Raw genomic sequence first — 16,796 nt, forward strand, 5'->3', positions numbered from 1 at the left:
CGGTCTGCGGTGTTGGGCAACAAGATCGAGATGGAAATCACCGACCTGGTGGAGAAGAACTCGTCGCTGTTGCGCCTTGGCTTGCACCTGGAGTTCAACGACGCCCGCCACCGAGTGGCCGCTCACCTGCAGCGCAACATCGACAGAAGTAAGTTGACCCTAGGGATTGACAGATGACCCGGGCGGTTACTTTCACTCCCGGCGATCTGCAGGCGATCAGCGTTGGTTTCGCGTATAGTTCCACTACTGCTCCCTTCGATAGGATTAGGTATATTTCTTATTGACTGAGTTGCCTCACTCGCGCGTTTAGGTGAATTGCAACAAGGTATGTTAGCCAGCGGAATCACCAACATCGCTTTGCCATCATCCAGCAATCAATCGTCACTCCATCACGACCATTCAGACTCAAAGGCGGCCAAGGATATTTCACCCACTAGGTTGAAGAGCCTGGCTGCCTTCGAGCAGTTCATCAAGGCGCGCACCTGGACCGATCCTTCAGATACTGTAACCCATAACTTGCCACCTCCAGGGCGTCTAGTGCGCAATCTACAGGCGGAGGCATCTGCTTCCACATCCGGAAGTGGAGCCGAGAAGAAGATTTGATGAGCGACCCCACTTGGTAACCGAGCTCTACGTTCTGTTGTTGCGTCTTCCCAGCCCCACTTCAGTCTATCTTTTTATCTATTTTTCTATTGTGTCTGGTAACCAGGTAATCCGTTCTTGGCCTTCATTAGCCTCATCGTCACTCCAGATCTCCAGTCTTAACCCCTTCGTCTCACATTCTCACATCGTATCACCAGCCTTCGTTGCGTTATCGTTCACGTTTCGTTATCAAGTTATCGTTCGTTTCACCTGTCGTTATCGTTCTGGGTTAGGGGCACCTCGTAAGATATTTTTAAATCTGATGAAGATGGTAAAGTAATAGCACTGAAGAATATTTGTTTCTCATTTAAAGGCTTACCATACTATAAAACCTCTTCTATTTAGAGCTATTATTTTGATATACATACATATTTTATTGTAAGAGGGTTCAGTACGTATATCATTCTTCCATATCCACCCGATGCTAACCCATGTGTTACCCCTATAGAATAGAGCCGGGATCTCGAAAGGTTGAGATCGATCCACCTATGTAATATTCCGTGCCAACCCTTGTTTCTCTTTCTCGTCTCCAAACTCTTGTAATTACCATAGATTGTAAAACTGACTTCCGCCAAGAAGAACATTAACCAATTATCCATTTGTCTGTTGTAAATTTGCAACGCTCCTCTTAAACTCGAAACACCCAAAATCGACACTTCGACAGTCTTCCGCGTTCAGAAACTAAAGCCCAATCTACCCAAGTTGATCCTGCCGGGCAACATGGAGATTGAGCGGGATCTGGTCGCCTATAACCGATCGGCCACGCCTTCTCCGTCGCCATCACCGCAGCCTCCAGCGGATTATGAAGTGGAAGAGGACCCGGATAACATGGTTATCCGGGGTGGCGGCGATGCCTTCGATCCGGAGGTCGATCCCGACAACATGGTGGTGCCGGGCAGTCGCTCCGTGACACCGAACTACGACGATGAGGGTGTCTATCAAGCGCACACGTGAGTGAGAAGTCGAGCAGCCACTGCAGCCGCACCGTCGGAGCCACTGAATGCCACAGAACACGACTGAAAACCACAGAAATCCACTGAATCCACAGCTACCACAAGTTCGAGCCATGTACAGACAGTCATTCGATCCACTTGCGCCTTTCCCTTTTCTGACTCATTGGTTATGTAACCCTCGATGTTGTCGTTGTCGTTGCCCGAAAAGTACACTCAAACACCCTGGACTCTGGATGCAGTCCATCGATCTTGCTGACCAAGAATTTGTATATACCCCAAACTGAAAACCACGCTATAAAAATCCCAGCGAATAGCCATCGGTATCATTCCTTAACAAAATAGCTTATGAACTATATCGAAAGTATTCTTAAATTTATTTTCTTTATTATCAGTCTTAGCTTCAGCGTACATGTAAAATTATGTAAACGTAAAGCACAATGTGAGCTATTTTGTTTAGGAAAATACCCCATCGATGGTACATTTTGGTGATACTTTTGTACTGTGCAGAAACCGGAAACTGATTCCAGCACAGCCCACTTGTTTATATCTGTTTCCATGTCGTCGGTGTCAGCCGCTTTATCCATTTGCAGTCGATCCGTGTAAATAATCCCGCCACGATCCTCTCTCATTCAGATCAGATGCGTGCTATTAACCCACACCCGCGAACACCCACATACACACTCTCATCGCAACACTGTCTGTTTTGTATCTATGTATCTTTCTATATCCCAAAAACAGACGAACCCAGAGATATCAGCCAAAGACGATTCAGAATTCAGTTCTCGAGACAGTCCAGAAACATTATTATTACTTCTCTTCCCTTTTGTGACTCGTCTATATCACCTTTTGCTTATGTGTTCTGTTCTCTCTCCCTTTTTCTGTTTCTCGTTTTCAGTAAGAAAAGATCTTGAGTTGCGACTGCAGTTCAGATTTTTCAATAATCTGCATAGAAAGTCGACAAGAATTCAATAAGCAGACCAGAAATCAAGCAGCTAAACCATTTTTAAAGCGTTTTGTAATCTAAACCCAAAGAACCGAAGAAAAACAAGCACATAACAACGAAAGAACGTGTATAATATAATATATATATAACAAGAAGAAGGAAGCAGGAGCACAAGTTTAAGCTAAAGATAAAGCAGCCCACGAGCTTGCCAAAAAATCTATATCTATATACTCTAGAGACTTTAACTAAGCAAAGCACACTGAAACCAAAGAAACGAAGTGAAATATCAAACTAAAAACATATACCACATATATCGATAAAGATCGCAGATCGAGCAGACTCGTGATCCATGGATATAGCCTAATACCCATGTGCCACGAGTCATGTTTTAGGTCGAGGCCTCTAAAACCCAGCAGAAACCGTTTAGGCGTCACGTGTATAATTTTCTCTAACGCTTAACACAGGTATCTATGAACACGGATTGTCCTCCCACGACTTCTGCTAACTCGCAAGAATTGCCAAATAACCAAGCCCCAACTAGCAACCAGCATTCTGCTATATATATCGCCTCGATATATATGGTCTATAACTAGCTTTCGCAGTTTTTCGATTAGAGTGGGACACCACAGTGCACTTGGCTAAACAAAGATCTTTTTATACTCTTGCAGAAAATAATCAGTGAGCTCCAGAAGTAGGTACTAATAAAGTCATGTCCGTGTATCTGAAAAGTTTCTAAATCTTAGAAAAATATCTCAAAACTTTTATATCCTGTTAGATCTTCCAACACACGCAATTATGATTTTAAAATTAAAAAAAAAAACTATGAGTTACATTGTATCTGCAAGGGTATTTATAGCTTCGGTTCTTCGAAGCTAAACTTTTTCTTTTGATTGCGAAATACCCCTAATCGATCAGTCATAAACACTAGCATCCAGCATCCGTTTATGTTATTGCCTCATTGTGTAAATTATTTGTTAATTGTATAAGTTTAACCATCCTCTGCATGTCTTGCATGTCATCCCCTAGCCAATCCATTTGCATGTTATGTGTAATCGAATCAGCACACTCTCCACACTTCAGACAACTTTTGTAGTGGGCTAAATCGGCGGCTCTAATGAAGTTCTCTTCGTATAGGAATTAAACTGCGATGTATGATCTAAGTGAGTCCCCAGATCCGAGTCAAAGTAAAGCGATAGTAGCAGAAACCCATAACAAACCTAGATTTGAGACACTTTTATGATTCAGTAAGAACCGCCAACTAACAGCAGAAAATAAAGCAGCACCACCGACAAGAAGAGCCATGAAAAACTACAAAAATAAGAAACACGATGCAGAATATCTCGAACAGACGAAAAGTTGGTACCCCTCTGTCTAAGTAATTGTTGTTTGATCTGCAGCCAAATGAAATACCAACTAATCCCGATTAATAACCCCGAAAGCTTCCAGCTAATTGAAAGTTAAAAGTTAGTCTTAAGGACCTCTGCCCAAATAAAGCCCAGAAAACTTGGGCCAACTTGAATGTTGTACCTGCAACTTGATTGACTGTTTGACATTGATTGAAGTTCGAAACTAACCCAAAACTAAATCGTTGTTGAATCCTTCTCTATATTTTATCACTATTTGTTGCCACCACTTGACTAATGCCAATTTATTTGTTTCTTCTCTTTCGCCCCGCCCACGCACACACACACTCTCGTTATCCTGTATCTGTGTTTCCAGTACGTGTGAAACGCCTGAACCAGCGTAAATAAAAAGACAAATACGAAATATATAGCAGCAACCAACCAACAACAACATGCCACCACCCAAGAACAACAATCAAGCAGAAAGCCATCTATATGTGTGCGTGTTTCTTTGTCCGACTCTTGATTTGATAATTACCAATTAACAAGCAACACCCAGCAAGAAAATCAAACCAATCCAACAACACCACCAGCAAACCAGAACAACAGCAACATGAGCAACCACGGCAACCAGAACAACAGATCTATGTCTATGTCCAAAACTCCCCCACCAACCGACCTCTGTACTCTACTCCCCGAAAACCAATCCAACCAACCAGCTGTGAACTAACACCGAAGAATGATGTGCGACATGAAGTACGTAAAGTATCTTATGGGTAATAGATGTAATTTTAGATGGGGTAGTATGTTATGTAATATGTTTACTTTTGTTAAATTTGATTTCTGTTATATTAAGTGGTTTACGATCTTTAATCAATTTGGTAATAGGGATCATTGTAAACTATTCCCTACGCCTTGGAAAGTATTAATTTGATATTATTTTAAGAAAACGATAGTGTAGTATCAGCAGATATACCACTTTTAAAGTGACATATTCATATGATTTCACCACATCAAGTGAAGCATCATAAGTTAGCACCTTGGATCGCCTGGTGACCCCGTCAGCAAAATAGCGTAAATTTTAACGCTTCAAGCCGAGATTGGAACGAAAATATACCCTAAATAGACTGGTCAATATTTACGGAAGAGGAAATCTGATTAGCAACTATGTATGTGATTAGCTTAGCCTTAAGCCAACAAGGGCAACTTTTTTCTGTGGACACTGTATTATAACTATGCAACTGTTGTGCGTCATGCTTCGTTTTGAGAAAATAGTCTGTGTAAAGGAAAATTACTAATCCGATTTTTCGAATATTTTCCAGTTGGACGTCAGCGTCGCATGGGACACCTGACCAGGAACTACACCGTTGGCGTCTGGCAGTAGGATTCATCCGACTGGGACTTTGGAGTCTACACATTTTACACCGAAAGAAATCAATAGCCTATCAATAGTGTTGTCACATGCTTGTTGTTGCTCTCACGCAGAGAATTGTTCTATATTGTTTTGTTCAGTGTTTGTTGCGTTCTTCAGATTGATGATTTCGGTTCGAGTTGTGTTTGTGTTTGGATCACCACCTAAGCATAATCATTTGTTTGTTACGAGTTAGGCGAATGTTCATTGTCACACACGCAGATCCAGGATTAACTTTCTATCTGGCAGCTCTAAGTAGTTATTTCCTTAAGCAAATCTTCACATTTACGCTGCAGCTATACACACGTTTATTTTATTTTATTTTATTTACCTACCATTCTGTCCCTTGATTATTTGTAGCCCCTAGACGGGGCGATATTTCACAATTTTTAGTTTTAGTCGTGTTTATATCCACACATGCACACATGATACAAACACATACACATAACATACATAATACTTACACACTATATATATATGATACATATATAGCCATGGTCTCTGAAAACAATTTACTGCTATTGAATTATGAAATGCTTAAACATAAATTTAACTTATGGTTAAACACACAAAACAAATGAAAAACATACAATTGTATAATGTAATGATATCATACTTTATATGACATAATGCAATGCTTTTAAAATACAATTTTTAAAAATCATGTAAAAACTTTAAAATTAAATAAAAAAAAATACAAAAAATATTTAACGATCGATTTGTGTGATTGATTGGGGTGGGCCTTCATTTACATAGACAATAAAGATTAGTTTTAATAATTATTCCTTTTTATTGCTTAAACTACAGTATAGAGCTGCTGTTGAAATGCTCGAATGGTGAACTTTTTATACGCAATACGCTATATTGGCTAAAAATAGTCAGACTTCCTTTCCTCCGTACAATCTTTATTAGCTTTATGAGATAGGAAGGGATTATACAGTAGCGACTAGATAATAGATTATATCAGCCATCAAAAAATCACCTTGCTGCACTGTATCTCAACACTTTCGATTATTAGGCGATCTTTCAACCCGAAGAGCTTCCCAAAATCCCAAAACAGATGGGTGTAGATGGGTAACTGTGAAGATCAATATTTAAGCTGTGAATAAGTAGTGCACACTTGATTATCGATCCGCCACAGATCGCGCTAGATTAATGGAAAAATTCCGATTATCAATAGGGGACACTTGTGCCAGTTGGCTGACCGACAATTCCAAGATAAACACTGAGAAGGGGCGGATGCAGGGGACCTCGAGCATTGTCAAGACCGATTTGTCGTCTTTATGGAACCGCTGTGGATCCAACTGAAAGATACAACCTGTATCCCGCTTCCACACACGACACGCGTCGAGATCTGGGCAAACAGCCTCCGGAGATAAGAGCGCGTGACGCAGCCCCTTGGATCATCAGGTTCCGGCGGCGTGTCGTCCAACCCATCAGTGCACGCACAGATCTCGCCCAGAATGTCCACGCTGGAGAACGAGGTGACCTTCCGCAAGCAGGCGGAGGTTAATCAGAACCTGGAGGCGCAGTTCGACAGCTCCTCCACGGACTTCATTCTAATCACCGACCATCGCACCTCGAAGAGTAAGAGTTTGGAGCAGTTGGAGGCATCCAAGGAGTCGGAAAACCCCGAGTCCTGCTGCTCCCGATATGCCCGGAATATCTTCCGGAAGAAGACTCTCCTGAAGCGTTTGCCCTTTCTCACCTGGCTGCCTCACTATAACCGACAAGACTGTATCGGCGATTTGATAGCCGGCTTCACCGTGGGTCTAACCGTAATCCCCCAGGGATTGGCCTATTCTGGGGTGGTCGGTCTCCCACCGGAGGTTAGTATCCATGCACCCAATAAGTGGTATTCGAAATGGAGTTTAGGTCCATAAGTTGCCTTGCTTCTTGTTGAATTTTATTTTTACATTTTCTTACGCGTTTCCCTCTTGATTGGTTAATCAAGTTATCATTATGTTTTCCGAGCTTGTTAGCAACTTAACGCCAACGGAAAACCACCGAGTTAAGGTGCAGCTGACGGCTTCATCATTGATCGTTAGGGCGTCTCAGTAGAAGCAAGTTTCAGCGGTTTAAATCGCACTTAAGATTCCCCTGATCCTGTAGATCCTTTGACCATCCAGGAGTAACTCTGCTTCTCTTCAACAGTATGGCCTGTATGGATCCTTCATGGGCTGCTTCGTATATGTCCTTTTGGGAACCTGCAAGGACAGCACGATTGGCAGCACGGCGGTGGCCTCACTCATGACCTTCCAGTTCGCCCAAGGATCCTGGCAGAGATCCGTACTCCTGACCTTCCTGACCGGCATTATAGAGCTCCTGATGGCCGTCTTCAAGCTTGGATGTTTGGTGGAGTTCGTTTCTGGACCGGTGAGCGCGGGATTTACAAGTGCCGTTGCCTTGATTGTGTCGACGTCCCAGATGCGATCGATGCTGGGTGTCAAGAGTGATGGTGGATCCTTCTTGGCCACGTGGATTAGCATGTTCCGGGACATAGAAAACGTGCGCGTAGCTGACACCTGTTTGGGCTTTGGATGTGTTGTCCTGCTTCTAGCCATGAGGAGTCTCGGAAAGTTCACCATCGGTCCAAGGGACGAATCGAGAAGGAACGGATTCCAGCGAGTTGTGAACACGGTGATCAAGTTCTTGTCCACCTCGAGGAATGCCTCAGTGGTTATTCTGTTTACCGTTGTTACCATGTACCTGGATGCCAATGGAACGAATCCTTTCAGACTAACTGGAAATATTCCTAAGGGAATGCCCACTCCCTCACTTCCTCCGTTTTCCATCGATCCGCAGCCCGGCAACGAAACAGCTGGGATCCCTGCTGTTGAGGGACAGACTTTTCCTGAAATGGTACAGAGCTTGGGATATGGACTAGTAATCGTTCCCCTAATGGCTCTACTGGAAACCATGTCGGTTTGCAAGGCCTTCGCCAAGGGAAAACAGATAGACATCACCCAGGAAATGATCGCCTGTGGAGTCGGCAACATTGCTACCTCCTTGTTCTCAGGATACCGATGCAATGGAGGATTGGCCCGATCGGCGGTGAATAATGCCAGTGGCTGTCGCACGAATATGTCCAACCTGTACATCGGTATTATCGTAGTGCTCGCTCTAAACTTCCTCACCGAATATTTCGCCTTCATTCCCAAGGCGGTGCTGGCAGCGATTATTATATCGGCAGTGATCTTCCAGGTTCAGTACCAGGTCGTAACGCCCATGTGGCGCAGCAAACGTGAGTTAAGACTTCCTTAGTTAGTATTTATATTCCTATGTAACCCTCAACGTTGCAGGTTCCGATCTAGTGCCCGGCATCCTGGCCTTCGTCACCTGTTTGGTACTGCCCCTGGAAATTGGCATTATGGTGGCCATTGGTGTGAATCTTCTCTTTATCCTGTACTACGCAGCCAGGCCAAAGGTCACGCTGGAGCAACTGGAAACCCAACAAGGTATCAGATTCGTGAAGATCACCCCCGACAGATGTCTGATCTTTCCTTCAGTGGAGTTTGTTCGGAATATGGTACTCAAGTTGGGCAGCAAATCCACTTTGCCAGTGGTCATCGATTGCACCTATATCTATGCTGCGGATTTCACAGCCGCCAAAGTAATATCCTCCATTGTGGACGACTTCCGCCGGCGTCAGCAAAAGATCATATTCTTCAACTTGAAGCCCAGTGTAGTGAGTGTCTTCGAGGGACTGAACACGAGGCTGGTGCTATGCTACAACACCCATGCCCTCAACCAGGAACTTCGGCCCGACGAGCCGGACCTTTCGAGGTCCGTGGACTCCCTCGACCACGCCGAGTCCGGAAACGGAACTAGTGAATGCGTGAGCATGGCCAGCACTCTTTCACTGGCTAGAAGTTAGTCTTACAACGCCCAAAAAAAATTAGCTAAGTTATATCTATACCATTACGAAGATTAAACTAGTAGTTTCCCTTGACTAAAGGATTTGTTCTTACACTCCTGTACTTTTCTATCAAGAATATACTATAAAATTTGTATTATTTATATCAACTATTATATTCAGTCTGATAATGGAGCTTTCATATGTTTTAAAATTAGTTACATAGTCCAGAAGCTATTTCCAGAACTTTCTGATGGACATGTTCTTCTCAGAGTCCTTCATCATTACCTTGGACACGGCCATTTCAAAGTCCTCCTGGGTGACATGGACACGTCTTTCCCTCAACGCATACATTCCCGCCTCGGTGCAAACACCCTTGACTTCAGCACCGGAAGCCCCTGGCATTTGTTCCGCAATCTTGCGAAGATCGATGCCTCTGGTGAGGTTCATCTTGCGAGAATGTATCTTCAGGATATCCAATCTGGCCTCCTCGTTTGGTGGCGGAAACTCAATCTTGCGGTCAATGCGACCAGGACGCAGTAGTGCCTGATCCAAGACATCGATGCGATTGGTGGCCATGATCACCTTGATGTTTTTAGTGGCCTCGAAGCCGTCCAGTTGGTTCAGAAGCTCCAGCATGGTTCGTTGGACCTCCGAATCCCCCGTTCCGGTTTCCAGTCGAGCGGAACCAATCGAGTCGATCTCGTCCATGAAGATTATGGATGGAGCGTGTTCTCTGGCCATCACAAAAAGCTCCCTCACCATTCTCGAACCCTCGCCGATGAATTTCTGCACCAGTTCCGACCCCGAAACCCGTATGAAAGTGCACTCCGTGTGATGGGCTACAGCTCGGGCTAAGAGGGTTTTCCCAGTTCCAGGCGGTCCATACAGGAGCACTCCCTTTGGCTGGGCAATGCCCAAGGCGTCAAATAATTCCGGATGCTTTACAGGCAGCTCAATCACCTCCTTGATCTCCTGGATCTGCTTGTCCAAGCCACCCACCATTTCGTAGGTGGAGTCTGGCACCTTTTCCACCAACATAAGAGATACTAATGGGTCCACCTTATTGGGCAGGATTTTGTGCAGCGTGTAGCTCTCGTTTCGCAGTGCCACTCTGCTGCTGGGAGTCACATCCTTAATATTGATGGTCTTGTCCACATCCACCACGTACTTGCCCTCAGGATGAACCTTCACCAGGACCTTATTCTTATCCATGGGCTTCACAACCTCCGCAATATAGCTCCCCTGCTCCTGGAGCAACTGCAGCTCCTCGCGCAGCAAGCGAACTGTGGATAAGGCAGAAGGATCTTAAAAAGGATATATTCATTTTGAGGACCTTACCCTTGAGGTTGAGTTCATTTCTCTGAGCCTGCAAACGGAGCAAGTTCTTTTGGCGCTCGTTCACAGTGAACTGCAGCTCTGATATTTTCTGAGTAAAATAAGAATGAAAGCCATCTGAGCCCTCAGAGGGCGCTCCAAAGTCGTTGTTCATGTGTAAAATTATATTTCTTCAGGAAGAATCACATCAATAAAGGCTAGCCAGTAATTTATCCTGTTGAACTGCCAATTGTTATTCCTTTCCTTCGCGCTCAACAAATACCCGAGACTTTGATATAATTTTGCTTATTTTTTGAACGAACTGACGCGGCTGATGAGACAACAGTTTTTACACAGTGCTGGGAAATATTTGACAAGTTAGGGATGGAAACTCGTTTTCACACTTAAAGTTAAGGGTTCTTGAACAGACTAAAAATTTTAATATAAGCGCTATTATTGCAACTAATTTAGCCACACGTTTTTAAAATATTATTTTATTATAGGTGCCAAAGGTGCCATATTCAATCAATCTTATATTGAACGCGATTTCTTTGTTACTGACACTTTCGAACCAAAAAATGTACTGCCCACACGAAGCACCAAAACAAAATCACAGCATGTTTTAAGATTATAAAACACACAGAAATTATGATGTTCAGATATCAAATCCATCAGTACCTATCAATCAACGACTTAAAAAATAGCGCGTACCTCAATTTCTAGCAATAAATCTTAAATAATCGTTCATTATAAAGCTATAAACTATAAAAGTTGGTAACAACGAATACATCATGAGAGGGTTTTATTTCCACTTTCTTGGCCAATCAAGTAAAACTCTTAACGCCACTTAACTATTTTATATTTACTTGATTTATTTAAGTACTTATGCTAAAACTCTTCGTTCGCTACCCGAAAATAATACTATGTTCAGCGGCAAAATCGCGGGTGGGAGGAGCCCTGACTCTGGAATTCACAGCGTTTCGCTAGAGGCCAAATAAATAATATTGTGCAGAAATCTGCGAAGATTGCCACATCTTAAATGCTAATTAAGGTGAGCTGGGCTAGCCGTGGAATGGTAATGGTACCTTCAACTAAGGCGATGAGCGTGGGCAGCCCACATCTAGATTTAGTCGCTGGCCTCGGCGGCAAGACTAAGCTAGTACTAGGTCTAGGACAGAGACTAAGCTACGAACTAGACTTAGGCTAAGACTATCGCATGACGAGGTTGCAGCGTTGTTCCCCCTCGGACTTCTTTGGATCCCTCAGATCGGGGGCGACTTCTCCGCCAGCTTGGCGTGCAGGGTGCTGATATCGTATATGACCACCAGATCCTTGTTAAGTCCCTCGAAGACCTGCGCCACTCGCGGCTGCAGGTTGTAGAAGAACAGGGGCTGCTCCCGCAGCTTGAAGTCCATCACCATGGTGGATATCACCTTGGCGGCCGTGAAGTCCGCTCCATAGATGTGGGTGCAATCGATGACCACCGGCAGTGTGGACTTCTGACCCTGCTTGTTGATCACCTTGCGCACAAACTCCATCGAGGGGAAGATCAGGCAGCGATCGGGGGTGAGCATCAGGTATTTCAGACCAGTAGTTGTCTATAAAAAAAGAGGGAGGCATATTAATATCATAGGAAACATCTATGCCATAGCAACCAGCAGTATAGTAATTCCTGCAGTATGATGAACACAAGAAGAAAATGCCGTCAGAATCGTAAGATTCTGTAGCATACTTTTAGCCACTGAAGCTATTCTAGAGATACTTCGGATGGAATGACTCACCGCTAGCGTTTCGATGCTCAGCTTTGGTCGGGCTGCCTGGTAGAGGATAAAGACCACATTGATGCCGATGCCGACGAGGATGCCCAGTTGCAGGGGCAGAACCAGACAGGCGAAAAAGGCGCCCAGGCCGGGAATGAGATCGGTTTCTGTGGCAGGAGGAATACAATTGTAAGGTAAAAAAAATGTGAATTTTGTTAATTAATTTTCAACTCACTTTTACTGTGCCACATGGGCTTGATCACTCGGTACTGGACCATGAAAATAACCGCCGCAATGATAATGGAGGCCAGAGCCGCCTTAGGAATGTAGTAAAAGCAGGGCGTGAGGTACAACAGGGCGATTATCACTATCACGCTGGTGTAGAGATTGGACAGCTGGGTCCTCACTCCACTGGCATTCAGGATGGCTCCTCTGGCGATGCCTCCATTGCTCCGAAGACCCTGGACAAAGGAGTTGGCCACGTTGCACACTCCAGAGGCTATCAGCTCCTGCGTGGCATCCGTGGGTTTGCCATCAGCTAAAGGGAAAGAACCAAGCGGGGGAATATATTACATATCCAGTCGAATGAATACGAAAGCAAAACAATGTGGAATAAGGAATGAAGCTACTAACGGAATGACCCATTTTAAAATCAATTAGGAAATCGTTTAAATCACATTTGCACATGCCATTCAAAAGTTGACACTAATTTTGGACAACAGGCTCTAAGGGTTATAAACACAAACTCGTTGCTTTCGTCAATCCGATTTAAAATTAGCTTTAAATAAAAACCAATTACTGATGATTCATTTCCTACTCGAATTTTGAAGATTCGTCAACTTTTTGGGGAAGAACGAGATCAAACTCACGAAAATGAGCATATCAAAAAAGCGGATAACTCACCAAAAGCCTGAACAACGGCCATAGTTTCCAGAAGAGCAATCAATGGAACCACAATGAGACCAGATCCCAGGGTGCTGACCATGTCCCAGAAGCTCTGGGCCTCCTGAAGCACATCTCCTGTGGTTTCGTTGACAACGGCATCCATGTGAAAGGGTGGTGGCTGGAAGGAGGGCAACCCCTTGGGCACAAAGCCAACTGTCTTCACGAGATTCTCCTTGCCGTTGACAAACAACCAGTAACCCAGGCCAGCAGTTCCACAGACCAGCAGGGCATTGCGGGCAGTTCCGATGGTCCAGAATATGCCAGTCAACAGCTTTTGGGCGGTGGTCTTTCCCTCCTTGGGACCCAAGGTACAACTGGCCAGGGCTCTCAGGCTCAGGAGCAGCGTAATGCAGACGATTCCCAAGATGAAGTCCGGCCAGCTGATGTTGTGTATATCGTTCACAATGCTAATCCACACTTGCAGGAAGGTGTTGCCGCTGGTTTTGATGCCCAAGAAGTCCTTCATCTGGGAGCTGAAGATGATCAAGGACACGGCACTTGTGAATCCCGCTCCCACGGGACCAGAAACGAAATCGATGAGAAATCCCAGCCGGAAAACACCCATCAGGATCTCAATGAGACCTGTGAGGAAGGTCAGCAAGGTGGCCATCTGCCAACTGCCACCAGCGATTTGAAAGGACAGCAGCGCTGATATGGCCGTAGGTCCAATGGGCACATCCTTACTGGACCCAATAAATATGTATATGAAGCAGCCCAGGAAGCAGGCGTACAGGCCGTACTGCAGATCCAGTCCTGCTATTCCGGCATAGGCCAGGGCCTGGGGAATCACCGTCAGGGCCACCGAAATGCCCGCCACTATGTCACCGAAGATATAATCCTTTTTGTACTGGGGCAGCCACACCAGGATCGGGAATCGCTTGTACAGCGTTTTCTTCCGAAAGATGTTGGACCAGAGGTTTGAGCAACAGCTCTGAGTTCCCTCCAGGCAGCTCTCATCGGGACCCTGCTCCTCCTGCACAATGCAGTCGCGCGAGGTGTGGTACAGCGTGTTGGTGGGTATGTCCAAGGACACCTCGGATCCGCCATTGAAGCCACTGTTCGTGTGGCCGCTGTCAGCTCTTTGGCTCATTTTGCGTGGATTTTTTACACTGTATATTGAACTTGTGGGATTTGTGCTTTCTCGTGGGACTTAGCTTCCTTGTTTTCTAGGGCTTCATGGCACTCTCACTCGAGCAGCGAACACTCTCCGGGAAACCGATACCCTGATCTGATCTGATACCAAAGACCGAAGCGAAACGAACCGATCGCGGGGCCATCCACTGCGGGAATGATTTGGAGCCGCGGAAAGAGCAGCACTAACAACCGCCCGCCTGCTGGGACCCGATTATATAGTAAATAGGCATCGCTCGCGAATCGCTGGCAGCGCATTCGAGACTATCCGCCGGCTTTCGTTATGCTATCTGCACCTCTCTCCCCTCGGGACCCGAGAAATCTTCGCGAGACCCCACTAATCTCCGCGGCCAATTCTCCATCTCTATCTCCATCTCCGCTCTCGATCGAAACCGGCTCTCCGTCTCCAGTGATCACCACCTCGGATCTGGGCTTTTCATCTTCGCGGGCACGTCGTGCCGCAGCCCGAAGAAATGGAAATGACGCAGCCCATCGGTTGGCCACCGAGTGGGAGCATGTTCCATGTCCCATGGGACAGGCCCAGTTTGGACGGTTAAGACAATACGTAGTGGGCAGATACCACTGTTGCTCCAACCATTGGGAGTTCAGGTGTTCATAATGTATAATGTGTTTCTCAATTTTGTGGGGACACTTTCAATTATGGGGATCTATCCATGTTAATATTTTATCTGCATCGTTCTTACCTTTTAATTACCTTGTGATTTCAATCATTAATTTCGTAAAGAAACGTAATTTAATTGGAAAATTTCACACAGTAGTATTGCAGTTATCTACACCCAATTTGCTCCGTTATCTTATTATCTACAATATCACTTAGGCAATTAACCATTTATAATATGTAACTTTAGGATAGCATCATGGATTTTGTGAATTTCTATGTCTTGTTAAATCGGGCAGCTTGTCAATATTTTTAGTGGCTGTATATATAGTTAGAGGTAATCCTTGGATGGTGATATTGAAAATAATATTTTGATAATAAATCAAAGCCTCAATGAAATCGTTATGCTATTTCCTAATAATCGAAATATATATATTTTTAATTTGCGTTGTAGTACATAATTCACAAGTGGAGGGTATTACTCAGTCAGTCACCTTACCTTCAGTTTCGGAAAATCAACTATTTTTGCTGTGAATTTTCCGCACGTGCTGACACCGAACATGGGAAACGCAATCGAATGCAACATTAGGAATCAAGAGTTGTGCTTTATTGCATGCTAATTGATCGGATTTTCACACCGTGGATTTCTGGTTAACCGATGGAGGCCACGATTAAAAGGTTTTTGCTCTGCTCACATCTTCCCATGGGATTTGCAAGTTAAGTAAATAAATCAAATGAATATTAATGCAAAATGGTAATGCTACATTCGGTTCGACGTGAATGAGTTATGGTCGAAGCGACAATAGCGGTTGAAATTTCTACGCTACTTTATAATTTCCCCAAAGGTGGCCCAAATTATAAGCCCCTAAATCTTTATGGCCCCCACAATCGCGTGCTACTGACGTCCATCGTTTGTCGACACGGGAAATCAATCAGCCGTCGAAACACTGCGCATATAAATCAGTTGGAAGAGTGCGCTCCGTAAATCAAGTATACGGCCGAGATAATGGCCCGGATCCGCCGGGACTCAAGCACTCCACTCCGCCCGAGTAGTTGGGATGTTGGCTTTTTTGGCATCGCATCGAACCGGTTAGCCCGTCAATCAGTCCATCAGCTGTGATCGAGTAAATCATCTGGTAATTACATATGCAATTTTAATGCGGATAGTTGAAAGAACCTTGTGTCCGGGGACTGGTTTCATCAGCCTGGCTCTTCTGGTTTGGACCACATTTGCATGCATAGAGTTTTTCTGCAGAATCCGAAACTTGGGGATTCCAAAGGTGGGGATTTTTTCTCGGGCTTTTCCTTGACGACACGCACTGGCTGCATGCCACCTGCTTTTTGTGTGGCTCTGGGTCTGGGTCAGTCTGGAAGCCCTCCAAAATTGAGACTTTAGGCCTGGCTGGCTATTAATCACCACACCTCAGTCACTTCCAAGCACAGTCTTCTCCCCAAATGGCAAACACGCGTCTAGCGAGTGATCGATGGCGCAGAATCAAATACGAATGGGTTACGATCAAAGTGGATTGATAAAAATCAAATATCTTGGACGTGAAGGTCGAAGATTGAATGCCCTTCTCCTGGGATTTCCACGGGGAAAACCTTCTTTACCTTCTCTTTTTTCACTGCGACATGTGACAGATTCAGTTCTCCTTTTAATACCCTTTATACGATGCAGGGAAAAATAATAGTACCGCATATATATGCCTTTTTTATTTGGGAAGAAAACCGTTCCCAAGTATTCAAAATTTGATATCTTTTACATAATGGTTTGCTTCGTCATTGCCAAGATGATTTGGATATCATTAAAAATGAGCTAACAATCTGTTTGGCTTTAGTTATTAATTAATTAATTCAAAAATGGGCTATTAGGGAT

The 16,796-nt window shown here is 44.5% G+C and overlaps 4 protein-coding genes and 1 long non-coding RNA gene across 20 annotated transcripts in view; 2 read left to right on the forward strand and 3 right to left on the reverse strand.

Moving 5' to 3' along the window:
* Positions 1-5,998, forward strand: part of LOC6730247 (tropomodulin) — a 46,095-nt gene extending 40,097 nt beyond the window's left edge. For 8 of the 16 annotated variants that reach the window (XM_016177853.3, XM_016177849.3, XM_016177856.3 and 5 more), the window contains 6 exons: positions 1-148; positions 1,307-1,592; positions 2,491-3,002; positions 3,673-3,893; positions 4,258-4,637; positions 5,204-5,998. In XM_016177853.3, coding sequence (XP_016037003.1) covers positions 1-148; positions 1,307-1,592; positions 2,491-2,506 — 450 coding nt within the window. In that variant the 3' untranslated portion in view covers positions 2,507-3,002; positions 3,673-3,893; positions 4,258-4,637; positions 5,204-5,998. Of the gene's footprint in view, positions 149-310; positions 1,278-1,306; positions 1,593-2,490; positions 3,003-3,672; positions 3,894-4,257; positions 4,638-5,203 lie in introns of those variants that run through there. The other 8 variants (XM_044923254.1, XM_039295039.2, XM_016177860.3 and 5 more) reach the window with 5 other exon arrangements.
* On the reverse strand, positions 5,614-6,401 carry LOC27207444. Its single transcript, XR_001600429.3, has 2 exons — positions 6,275-6,401; positions 5,614-6,204 (listed from the first exon to the last, which is right to left on the reverse strand). It is a non-coding gene; the product is annotated as an uncharacterized LOC27207444 (long non-coding RNA).
* Positions 6,402-6,503: 102 nt separating this feature from the next.
* Positions 6,504-9,318, forward strand: LOC6730248 (sodium-independent sulfate anion transporter). Its single transcript, XM_016177863.3, has 3 exons — positions 6,504-7,121; positions 7,447-8,536; positions 8,595-9,318. Exons 1-3 carry the CDS (start codon positions 6,756-6,758, stop codon positions 9,167-9,169), a joined length of 2,031 nt encoding a protein of 676 aa, XP_016037014.1. The 5' UTR covers positions 6,504-6,755; the 3' UTR covers positions 9,170-9,318.
* LOC6730249 (26S proteasome regulatory subunit 8) lies at positions 9,300-10,837 on the reverse strand. The gene is made up of 2 exons (XM_002105496.3): positions 10,490-10,837; positions 9,300-10,434 (listed from the first exon to the last, which is right to left on the reverse strand). Exons 1-2 carry the CDS (start codon positions 10,638-10,640, stop codon positions 9,383-9,385), a joined length of 1,203 nt encoding a protein of 400 aa, XP_002105532.1. The 5' UTR covers positions 10,641-10,837; the 3' UTR covers positions 9,300-9,382.
* A 480-nt stretch (positions 10,838-11,317) lies between these two features.
* LOC6730250 (sodium-independent sulfate anion transporter) lies at positions 11,318-14,494 on the reverse strand. The gene is made up of 4 exons (XM_002105497.4): positions 13,129-14,494; positions 12,461-12,763; positions 12,247-12,392; positions 11,318-12,063 (listed from the first exon to the last, which is right to left on the reverse strand). Exons 1-4 carry the CDS (start codon positions 14,258-14,260, stop codon positions 11,728-11,730), a joined length of 1,917 nt encoding a protein of 638 aa, XP_002105533.1. The 5' UTR covers positions 14,261-14,494; the 3' UTR covers positions 11,318-11,727.
* Between the last annotated feature and the right edge of the window lie 2,302 nt (positions 14,495-16,796).

The sequence above is a fragment of the Drosophila simulans genome, chromosome 3R (genome assembly GCF_016746395.2).
Source record: "Drosophila simulans strain w501 chromosome 3R, Prin_Dsim_3.1, whole genome shotgun sequence".
Classification (NCBI taxonomy): domain Eukaryota; kingdom Metazoa; phylum Arthropoda; class Insecta; order Diptera; family Drosophilidae; genus Drosophila; species Drosophila simulans.